This window comes from Hemiscyllium ocellatum, chromosome 24, assembly GCF_020745735.1.
Source record: "Hemiscyllium ocellatum isolate sHemOce1 chromosome 24, sHemOce1.pat.X.cur, whole genome shotgun sequence".
Classification (NCBI taxonomy): domain Eukaryota; kingdom Metazoa; phylum Chordata; class Chondrichthyes; order Orectolobiformes; family Hemiscylliidae; genus Hemiscyllium; species Hemiscyllium ocellatum.
The window spans coordinates 54,837,273-54,849,416 of NC_083424.1; the positions used below are offsets into that span (position 1 = coordinate 54,837,273).

At 40.6% G+C, this 12,144-nt stretch overlaps 1 protein-coding gene across 3 annotated transcripts in view; it reads left to right on the plus strand.

Moving 5' to 3' along the window:
• cabin1 (calcineurin binding protein 1) overlaps positions 1 to 12,144 on the plus strand; it is a 519,061-nt gene that overhangs the window by 179,024 nt on the left and 327,893 nt on the right. For all 3 annotated transcript variants that reach the window (XM_060843824.1, XM_060843825.1, XM_060843826.1), the window contains one exon: positions 11,049 to 11,812. In XM_060843824.1, coding sequence (XP_060699807.1) covers positions 11,049 to 11,812 — 764 coding nt within the window. The remainder of the gene's footprint in view (positions 1 to 11,048; positions 11,813 to 12,144) is intronic.

The window sequence follows — 12,144 nt, forward strand, 5'->3', positions numbered from 1 at the left end:
GATTTGGTTCATGCGAAGGTAGGTAGGGTGGAAGGTGAGCACCAGGGCCGTTCTGTCCTTGTTACGGTTGGAAGGGTGGGGTCCGAGAGCGGAGGTGTGGGATGTGGACTAGATGCGTTGGAGGGCATCTTTAACCATGTGGGAAGGGAAATTGCGATCTCTAAAGAAGGAGGCCATCTGGTGTGTTCTATGGTGGAGCTGGTCCTCCTGGGAGCAGATATGGCGGAGGCGGAGGAATTGGGAATACGGGATGGCATTTTTGCAAGAGGTAGGGTGGGAAGAGGTGTAATCCAGGTAGCTGTGGGAGTCGGTGAGTTTGTAAAAAATGTCAGTGTCAAGTTGGTCGTCATTAATGGAGATGGAGAGGTCCAGGAAGGAGAGGGAGGTGTCAGAGATGGTCCAGGTAAATTTAAGGTCAGGGTGGAATGTGTTGGTGAAGTTGATGAATTGCTCAACCTCCTCGCGGGAGCATGAGGTGACGCCAATGCAGTCATCAATGTAGCGGAGGAAGAGGTGGGGAGTGGTGCCGGTGTAATTACGGAAGATCAACTGTTCTACGTAGCCAACAAAGAGACAGGCATAGCTGGGGCCCATACGTGTGCCCATGGCTACCCCTTTGGTCTGGAGGAAGTGGGAGGATTCAAAGGAGAAATTGTTAAGGGTAAGTCAAAGGAGAAATTGTTAGTTTGAAAGTTTTTTGCCTAATACTGTCAAAATTGGCCTTCCTCCAATTTAGAACTTCAACTTTTAGACCTGGTCTATCTTTTTTCATCAGTATTTTAAAATGAATAGGAATTATGGTCGCTGGCCCCAAAGTGCTCCCCCACTGACACGTCAGTCACCTGCCCTGCCCTATTTCCCAAGAGTAGGTCAAGTTTTGCACCTTCTCTAGTAGGTACATCGACATACTGAATCAGAAAATTGTTTTGTACACACTTAAGAAATTCCTCTCCATCTAAACCTTTAACACTATGGCAAGCCCAGTCAATATTTGGAAAGTTAAAATCCCCTATGATAACCACCCTATTATTCTTACAGATAGCTGAGATCTCCTTCCAATTTTGTTTCTCAAGCCATCTGTGATGTATTCACTTTTTCATATACCCTCATCACCTCCTGCTCTATTCGTTGTCCGACAGAGCAGTGACTGCTCCTGCCAGTATCATCATCCCCTCACATTTATTGCCTGCACCCATACAGATTCTACATCATCAGATTTAAGATCACTTTCTAAAAACAAAATCATGAAATGTGGGGGGTCACTGGGCGGGCCAGCATTCATTGCCCATCCCTAATTGCCCAGAGGGCAGTTAAGAGTCAACCACATTGCTGTGGGTCTGGAATCACATGTCGGCCAGACCAAGTAAGGACAACAGATTTCTTTCCCTCAAGGATATTGTTGAAACCAGATGAGTTTTTACAACATTCGCGAGTGGTTACGTGTTCGCCATTTTAGCCAACTTTTTATTCCAGATTTTTATTGAATTTAAATGTCACTATCCCACATTGGGATTCAAACTCATAGTCCCCAGAACTTCGACCTGGGGTTCTGGTATATTAATCCAGTGACATTACCAATATGCCACCACCTCCCATTATTTTTTGCTATCATACGTATTTATCTTGTACCAACAAAGCCTCTCCATCAACCTTCCTTCCCTTCCTATCTGCCCCTCCAGTAAGTCACATGCACCTGAACACCTGATTATTTAGCTCCTTATCACCATAATGGTGATAGCCTAATAGCCATGAACCACGATTTGTACTGTTAATTAATTTTATTTTCTTTTGATTAGAATGTAAATTTATGTAGAGAGCCATTAATTTTGCATTTTTACCATTTTTGTTCCAATTCGGACCCTTCTTGCTCCTGTGTTGTATACTTGTGGACAATCCCTCTCTGGGTATCATTATCAGTCCAGCTGCCTTGCAATGCTTCTGAATCCTTCAGCTTTGTAAGCCTACATATCCAAAAGTGTGGTGCTGGAAAAGCAGAGACAGTCAGGCAGCATCTGAGGCAGCATCTATGTTTCAAGCATAAGCTCTTCATCAGGACCACATTTGGTGGGGGATATGTCGGCTTGGAGAAAGTGTGGACTGCACATGATGGAGATCAGAGTCAAAAGTGTGTAGTATTGGCAAAGCGCAGCAGGCCAGGAAGCATCTGAGAAGCAGGAGAGTCGGTGTTTCAAACATAAACTCTTCATCAGGGCTACATCCACAGACAATCATAAGTCTAACACCTTGTTTACAAATTCCAAACTTTAGCCTTTTCATTTACTCTGGTTTTCATTATCTGTCGAGCATTTTCAAATGCTTGCTGGCCAACTCTCAAACTTTAATTAGGTTTTCTAGGAAACTTGTCACATAGATTTGGATGTGTCATCCTGAAGTTCAACACAATTAAGAGTCAATACCGTGGGTCTTTTGTGTGCCTGTGAAACTCTGCAAAGTAAACTATAGAAAATGGAGTCTCACTGGAAGGGACGTATATATTCTTTGTGGTATCTCTGGATATGTTTAAAGTGAAATTTGGTCACTTCTTGCAAGTGTTGTTTATATTTATAAATATATTAATAAAATGTGATCTGATGCTGTCATGCAATTCAATGCACCCTGGTGTTATATCCTCAGATTCCAGTGTTCACTAAACCAATAGCACATGATAAATTCAATCAAGACTCCTGAATATTGCTTTCTTTCACACTACAAAGCCCTCTCGCAGAAATATCAAGCAATCTTCATGTAAACAAAACTGTGTAGTTTGGATACTGCTGTAATTAAAGATGACCGAGTAATGCTCATTCCATTCCCAGGGTAGAATTCTTTCAATCCATGAAATCTCATTATCTATCTTGCAGTTCTCTAGCAGACAATCCTTCCTTAATCTTGTTTTGATCCATGCTTTTAATGAGATCAACATTAATATAATGAAAAAATACAGTAGAAGCTTTATTATGTCATAGATCAAAGCGCTTGTCTGAACAGACTAACCTCCCTTGCAACAGTTGAATATTTCTAGTGTGGATGAACCGATCATAGAGGTTTTGTAACATATTCTGTCTCTGTGAAGTGTTGTTGACTGATGTTTCTATCATTTTTAAATATATTCTAAGCTGAGCAGCTGACCTTGATTTGATTCACTGGAAAGGAATCAATCTCCCCAACCATATGAGGCCTGGCTTCTTTTTTTCAGCTTCACAATCAGCAGGATTTGCACAGACTCCACTGCTGATGAGTTTGATTTCTATCAATACCGATGACAATGTTATTGTCTTCTATAGTGTGAAAGTTGATTTTAAGAACAGGAAGATGTGTGCTAGTACTTCCCTGAATAAGACCCAATGCGCAGCCAAGGCCACCTCCAAATGGTAGTCAGTGCTTGAAAAGGCTGGAGTATCTAAGACCTACCTCTCATTTGATGGAAGAGATACTGAATGCAAGACTGCAATTACATATACGTTCTATCTGCAATACTGGACTTTCCCTCCATCATAAGGTCAGAATTGGGAATGTTCAGCAATGATTGCACAATGTTGAGCACCATTTGCGACTCCATAATACTCTTCAATTGCGCAGTGTCTCAAATATCTTTCCCAAGCCATTTTTAATTGTTACTAAATTGCCTCCCAGAATGGTGCACTTTGCACAATCATAACCACTGGGCATTGTTGAATCTAAGTTCTGTGCACTTTCTTCCATATAAGACCATAAGAAGTAGGAGCAGACATGGGCAATTCAGCCAATCCAGTCTGGTTTGCTGTTCAGTGAGATCATAACTGATCTGATAATCTTCAATTCCATTTTCCTGTCTTTTCCCTTTAACCCTTAATTGCCTTACTAATTAAAAATCTGTCCATATCAGCCTTGATTATTCTCAGCAACCCAGTCTTGACAGATTCACAACCTTTAGAGAGGAGCAATTCCTCCTCTGTGTCTGAAATGTGAAATCCCAAATTCTGAGATTTACGCTCTCCCACTAGAGGAAACCCCTCTCCAAAGAGTATTCTATGTTTCAGTAAGGTCAACTCTCATTCTTTTCAATTCCAATGAGTATAGGTCCAACTTACTTAACCTCTCCTAATCAAACAGTTTCTCCATACCCAGGATCAGCTGAGTGAACCTTCTCTGTACTGCCTCCAATGCCAATATATCCTTCCTTAGATAAGGACTTAAGCATGAGTAGACCCCTGTTTTAATGTTTGTGAGCTGGTATTCAGAGATTGCTTAGCTATTTCTTTAAGAATATTGAGTAATGTCTTCCCTGCAATTTCTCTTTTTCCAAGTAAATAACCCATCTGAATTGGTCAAATGTATTATGCTCTGTATTAGTTTAGCTGTATTTTTCATTATCGTTCTCTAATACATACCAAGGAATTGTACATAATCTCCAGTTTTAGCTGTATCAGTGACTTCTGCAGACTCGTTCTCACATTTTCTTTTAACTTGCAGGCTTTTGTTTGGCTAGTCAGCACAAGATCAAATTACATTTCCTTCCAGCTTAATGATTTAATTCTCTAAATTGTCTCTGTTCATCGTAGATAACACATCTGTGTAAATGAAGCAATCCTGTAGCTTTATGTACTACCATTCTCCAAATAAAAAAACTGGATAATTGTATTCTCCCATGAAAAATGCTTCTTAAAAAGGTGGTTTCCTTTCTTAATTTTTCTTTTTCTATCTAAAATAGACAATAGGCCATTTGGCCCTTTGAGCCAGCACCACCATTCATTATGATCATGGCTGATCATCCACAATCAGTATCCTGTTCCTGCCTTATCCCCATAAACCTTGATTCTACTATCTTTAAGAGCTCTATCCATCTCTTTCTTGAAAGTATCCAGAGACTTGGCTTCCACAGCCTTCTGGGGCAGAGCATTCCATAAGTCCACCACTCTCCAGGTGAAGAAGTTTCTCCTCAACTCTGTTTTAAAAGGCCTACACCTTATTTTTAAGCTGTGTCCTCTGGTTCTGGACTAACCCATCAGTGGAACACGCTTCCTGCCTTCAGAGGGTCCAATCCTTTAATAATCTTATGTCTCAATCAGATCCCCTCTCAGTCTTCTAAACTCAAGTGTATACAAGCCCAGTTGCTCCAATCTTTCAACATACGATAGTCCTGCCATTCTGGGAAGTGACCCCATGAACATACGCTGCACTTCCTCAATAACCAGAATGTCCTTCCTCAAATTTGGAGACTAAAACTCCACACAATACTCCAGGTACAGACTCACCAGGGCCCTGTACAGCTGCAGAAGGACCTCTTTGCTCCTATATTTAATTCATCTTGTTATGAAGGCCAACATGCCATGAGCTTTCTTCACTGCTTGCTATACCTGCATGTTTGCTTTCATTCACTGATGTACAAGAACACCTAGATCTTGTTGTACTTCCCCTTTACCTAACTTGACTCTATTTAGGTAGTAATCTGCCTTCCTGTTCTTGCCACCAAAGTGGATAACCACACATTTCTCCACATTAAACTGCATCTGCCACGCATCCGTTCAGTCACCTAGCCTGCGCAAGTCACCCTGTATTCTCATAACATGCTCCTCACATTTCACCCTGCCACCCAGCTTTGTGTCATCAGCACATTTGCTAATATTACTTTTAATACCTTCGTCTATTATCATTTAATGTATATTGTAACCAGCTGCGGTCCCAGCGCCGAACCTTGTGGTACCCCACTGGTCACTGCCTGCCATTTTGAAAGGGACCTGTTTATCACTACTCTGCTTCCTGTCAGCCAGCCAATTTTCAGTCTGAGTCAGTATTTTGCCCCCAATACCATGTGCCCTAATTTTGCTCACTAATCTACTATGTGGCTTTCTGGAAGTCCAGATACACTACGTCCACTGGCTCTCCCTTGTCCATCTTCATAGTTACATCCTCAAAAAAAATTCCAGAAGATTAGTCAAGCACGATTTCCTCTTCGTAGATCCATGCTGACTCTGACCTATCCTGTTTCTGCTATCTAAATGAGTTGTAATTTCATCTTTTATAATTGACTCCAGCATCTTTCCCACCACTGACGTCAGGCTAACCGGTCTGTAATTCCCTGTTTTCTCTCAGCCTCCTTTCTTGAAAAGTGGGACAACATTAGCCACCCTGCAATCCACAGGAACTGATCCTGAATCTATAGAATACTGGAAAATAATTACCAATGCGTCCACGCTTTCTAGAGCCAGCTCCTTAAGTACCCTGGGATGCAGACCATCAGGTCCTGGGGACTTATCAGCCTTCAGACCTAACAGTCTATCCAATATGATTTCCTGCCTAATATAAATTCCCTTCAGTTCATCCATTGCCCTTGGTCCTTCAGCCACTATTACATCCTGGGAGATTCCTTTTGTCTTCCCCAATGAAGACACATCCAAAGTATTATTCAACTCTTCTGCCATTTCCTTGTTCCCCACATTAAATTCACCCATTTGTGTCTTCAAGGGCCCAATTTTAGTCTTAACTATTTGTTTTCTTTTCATATAAAAAAAGCTTTTGCTATCCTTTTTATTTTTGGCCAGTTTGCCTTCATACTTCATTTTTCTCTGCGTATTCCCTTTTTAGTTATCCTTTGTTGCTCTTTAAACATTTCCCAGTCCTCCGGCTTCCAGCTCATCTTTGCTATATTATACTTCTTCTCTTTTAAAACCAATAATTACCCACTTCTATTTGTTTCCTCTTTAAGCCTCACTCTTGGCTGCATTAACCAAGATGTTTGCACCTTTCTGTGGATGCTGTGCCCATATTTGACATACTGCTGCTCAGGCTGTTCCTATCCATTCTGAAAATCCTCTCCTATGGCAACTAAGAAACTAAATATCTGATATGCATCGACTGATTTGTGGAGTTTGTCTTTATATTTGGAGAATTTGCGCCATTTTGCAGTACCCAAAGACAAAATTTTATTGTTTATGTTATGATCCCTGTTAATATCACTGGACCAATCAGATCCAAGACTGAAATCTGGTTTGTTGCACCTTTATTTTGATTTGTTTCAGTTTCAACAAAGTGTTCTTTTGCAGAAACATGACTCTGCAATGCTCCAGATTTTGTGTCAATAGCAAAACAGAAGTTTATTAACAAAAGAAATTAAGATAAAATTGAGTCAATCAGTCTATCTACTCAAAGAATGATTTGTAAACACAAAGTGAAAGTGTAATCTCATTAATCCCAGAACACACCTTTATAAATTGAAAAGAAAAACAACTTTTGTATATCCAAAACACACCCTGGTGTATAGCCAAAAACACACCCTGTATTGTACCCAAAATCACCACACTATGTGACTTTAATTTATCGACTGAAACTGCAGATCTGTTTTCTGGATCTATCGTACACCAGAGCTTAAATGTACTAAGCTTTAAGTGACCTCCTCAGGGCTTTATGCCAACACTTCTAGTCTGGGACTATCACTAATTTTTTTCTCTCTAAGACAACCTAGCTGACCATATCCTTCCCTTCGAGGCAACACTATTCTGTACAGCTGTCTTCATCCAAGGATTTCATCGGAAGTTTAAAAATTAGAAATCAAACTAAAACAAATTCTCTCTAAGTTATGGCTCTTTCCCTTAAGCTTAAAATCAAATTCCAGAAATCTCTAGCAAACCTTGAGACCTCATTGCTGGTTGCAAAACAATCTAAGATAAACAAAAGTCCATTTGTGATGCACAGAAATCCATCAATTCTAAAGCTAGGCCTCAAAATTATTCTTTTTTAAAATCACCATGACTACAGAAATAATTATGAGTTAATTGCTAACTTCAGACATGTACAACCCACATTACCACCTTAAAAACAAATCCCAAACATATAATAAGTGATACTTAAAATTATGTAAATCATAGTGTATATCACTTTTGATGTAATGCTAAGACATGTAAGATTTGCTGTTTCTTGGCATTAACTTGCCTGCACAATGGCAAATTATATCTGACTGCCTTACTCACACTCGCAAGTTGTGGACTTACCATTTTGTTTTGACCATGATTTGGATATGTACTGATTGTAAGTGACAGCCAGGTGGACCTCTTAGAATATGTGTTCCCTGTTTGGGGCTGTTAATATGGTCCAATCAGGGAACCTGGCTGACAGATGATAACAGGAATGTCAGACATCCTGTTCACTCTGAAAGCTGGCTCTGAGGGAGCTGGATCAGTGTCAAGGACCTTCCACATGTAAATAACGTGTGACGTGGTGATGGGATAGCAGCCTCTGTTGAGTTATTTCAGAATGCATAATTTTTTCAGCCATTTTTATGCAATATTTAATGCTGCATATTCTAATGCCATCTGTCAGAGATGCCACATTGAGACTGTATTCTTATGGTTCAGGTAAATGAGAAAGATTCCATGCTAGTAAGGCCACAAGGAAAGTACTTGTTCTTATTTCTGGAGAGGTAGAGTTGAAAAGGTGGAAAGCTAGGCTCAACCTGTATCGAATGGCCATCAATGTGATTGCATTCTCTTCCCAAAATACTAGACTCTGAAGACAGATCTTTGGCTTATTGTCTGCTGATCCTTCATCCTGAACTTTTTCCTTTGTTAAATATGGTTTGCCATTGTGTTCCACTCTTGGACAGAATGAGGAGGCAGGTCATACAGTAATAGAGGTGTACAGCATGGAAACAGACCCTCGGTCAAAGTCTTCCAAGCCAACCAGATATCCTAATTGTCCCAAGTCTGCCTCTATAATAAAATGGAAATCAGAAAGAGAAACAAAATCTGGAGAAACACTTGGCAAATCTGACAGCATCTATGGGGAGAAAGCAAAGTTAACATTGAGTCTATTGACACTTCTGGAATCACTTTACTTGCAATGTTAACCTGCTTTCTCTCCTCAGATGCTGCCAGATCTGTTGAGTTGCGTTAGCAATTTCTGTTTTTGTTCCGAGTCTAGTCTGCACATTGAGACCGACTCTGTAGGTGTCATTCTGATTCATAGGGTAGCCAGCTGAGCTAAACTCCCAAGATAGTCGCCAAGAAATCTAAAAGGGAATTTGAATATTTTGCTGTTTCTGTTTGGACGAGGTATTTTGTCAACGGACTTCGATATTTTCCAGCTTATTGGTGAGGCGTCTTCTGGAGTAGTATGTGCAGTTCTGGTTGCCCTGTTATAGAAAGGATGTTATTAAACTAGAGAGGATTGAAAAAAAGATTTACCTGGATGTTGCCAGGAATGGAGAGTTGAAGATGTAAAAATACACTGGATAGATTGGGACTTTATTCACTGGAGTGTAAGTGGTTGCGAAGTGACTATTAAGGTTTATAAAATCATAAAGGGAATGACAAAAGTTTTTCTTCCGTAGAGTGTGGGAGTAAAAGGCTAGGGGATTTTTTTTTAAAGTGAGAGGAAAAATATTTATAAAGGACATGAGGGGCAACATTTTTATACACAATGGTTCATTTGTGGAATGAACTGCCAGAGAAAATGATGGAAGGTTTGGAGAGATATGGGCCAGGTATAGGCAGGATGGGACTAGTTTAGTTTGAGAACATATACTGTGTGGTATGGCTGGACTGAAGGGTCTGATTCCACGGTGTATGACTCTATTACTCTAATAGACCCTTGGTGGTAGAAATCAGTGTTAGTAGTGCAGGAGTGTCCTTTTGGCTACGATTGTTTAAAAAATGGAACCAAGAATGGGCAATTCTACTCAGCTGGGTGATAGAGGAGGATGTTGTGGTCAGCTATGATAAAAGCTGTCAAAAGATCAGGAAGGGTTGGATGAGGTGGGATAGTTTACCATGAACACAGTCACAAAAAATATCAGTTGTGTCTTTGATAGTAGCAGTTATGGAACTGTGGTGAAGGTGGATGTCTGGTTGAAAGGATTTAAATATGGAATTGTGGGCAAGATGGCCATGGATTTGGGAGCTAATGTCATGATCAAGGTTTTATTAGGAGGGGAGGGAAATTGAAATGAGCTGATAGTTAGAAAGAGCAGAAGGTTGTTATAAAAATGTGCTTATATTAAATATTGAGCCTAATCCATCACCTAGAAACAGGAATTGGATTTTAAAAAGGCTAACATGGTCTCAACTTTCATCAAGATGGGTGACATTAATTTGCATTACCACACCTATTCCACAATGAACTGAATGGAGATTACATGGCAAGTCTGCAAAATTAATCAAAGATAAGTTAGCTTGGTGAACCCAATGGTATTTGTTCTCACCATTGTTGGGTTGGGTTTAGGATTTTATTCATCAGTAAGTAAGCAGTGGAATATTCTATTCTACCACAGTGCTGAGAATGGACAATTCTGTTAAATCCAAACAAATGCATGGATTTTTGCTCTTAATCTCTTCACCCTTCTCCTGCAGGGAGGGTTGTTAAAATGACAGTGGCAGGTTCTCTCTCTCTCTCTCTTCCGCTCTCGTTCCTCACTGCCCCCCCCCCCCCCCCCCCCCCTTCCTTCCTGAGGCCTGACCTGCTGCGATTTGGAACATATGCTGGAATTCTGAGCAAATTTAACAATGAAATAGCTGCTCCCTTGTTGTTCAATGACATGCAGTGGTCAGGTTCTCGTCTTGACGAAAAAAGGTGAAGTCCTGCTTCAGAAACTTGTGCATGTCTAGACTGACAGGGTAGTGTAATACTGACAGTGCTGCATTGTCGGAATTGCTGTCTTTCTGATCAGATACAAAACTGAAGTTGTGTCTGTCCTCTTAGGTGAACAGAAAAGATTCCATGACACTAATTTGAAAGAAAAACCACGGAATTCTTCCTGATGTCTAGGTCAATATTGATCATGTTTCGGCACACAATTGGTTGCAGAACATGGGCTACCAGTGGATCAAATGTTGTCTCACCTTATTCAGGACCACTGTAGTAATGAGGAGAGGACAGCTGGCCCTGAACAAAGGCTATGTAATGAACAGCCGTTCAAATTCTACAGAACAACTTAGCAAAAATTACATTTAACTGTTTGACTATATCGTGAAGTCACTGCATGTCTTCTGTTCTTGTATCACTAAGTGTGACATACATTAATAAGTCGGAAATCATTCTGCAGTCAGTAATGGCATTGATTTTGTTTTGTTTTCTAGAGAGAAGTCAAGACAGTGTGATTTTGGTACTCTCTGATTCTAACTCAACCCAGGATGTCTTCACTGATGCAGCCAGTTCCCAGGACAGCAGCAGGAAGATTCAATCTGGGAAAGGCAGCCCCTCATCATCATCGACCGTGGAAGCTACTGTCTTGTCAATGGAGAGCCATGGAAAACTGGAGGAAGAGGATTTAGTAGCTCGAGGTTCTTCTGAAGGTTGTAAAAGAGGCAGTGTAGAGATCACAGAAGCCATAGATGCTTTAGCTTTGAGATTAGCAGAGCGCACAGCTCACAGAATGCCTACAGAAGCAGCTGTACTGTCCAGGGACAACTATCGGAAATTGGAGGAAGAGGACTCGGTGGGTCGCATCTGTTCTGAACTTTGCAGAGGAAGTAGTGTGGAAATCACTGAAGGAATAGACGCATTGGCTTTGAGATTGGCAGAACAAGCAGGAGCAAAATTGCATACAGAGTTGCAGTGTCAAACTGCCACCATTAATGCTACTAATGTCACTCCCACCAGGGCCATCTCCTCATCTCTATGTGACTCAAAAAAGAAAACAGCTGATCCTTCAGGAGAGATGAAAGATACCTACAGATTGGAGGATCTCCCTCAGAGCTTGCCAGGAGAGGAGAGGGAGCAGCGGCGAGTGCTGATTGAACAGTGTATTAGAGCATTACATCTGTGCCTCAGTCGATTCCCTCAGCACTATAAGAGTCTCTACAGACTGGCATATCTGTACATATACAGTAAAACACACAAGGTAAGTAGCTGTCATTTCTCTTCCTTTTAGAAAATCATATTCAGTTTTATAAATAATAGTTCATATAAATATAAATTTAAGGTGATCAGCTTTGAGGAAAACTTTGTAGATGATGGGAGGATAGTGAAGCTAATATGACAAAGGATAAGATTATAAACCATTGATTTTGGTGGTGGATGGGGAGAGGAATTTCACCTTTGGAACTGTTAGTGACTAATCTTGTGATATTTACCTTTAAAGGTGTGCAAATTCTATCACTGTCTTGGCAGTGCCAATTCCAAAACTCACCATTTTGAAAAGAACAAATGTTATTGCTTCTGCAGTATTTTATC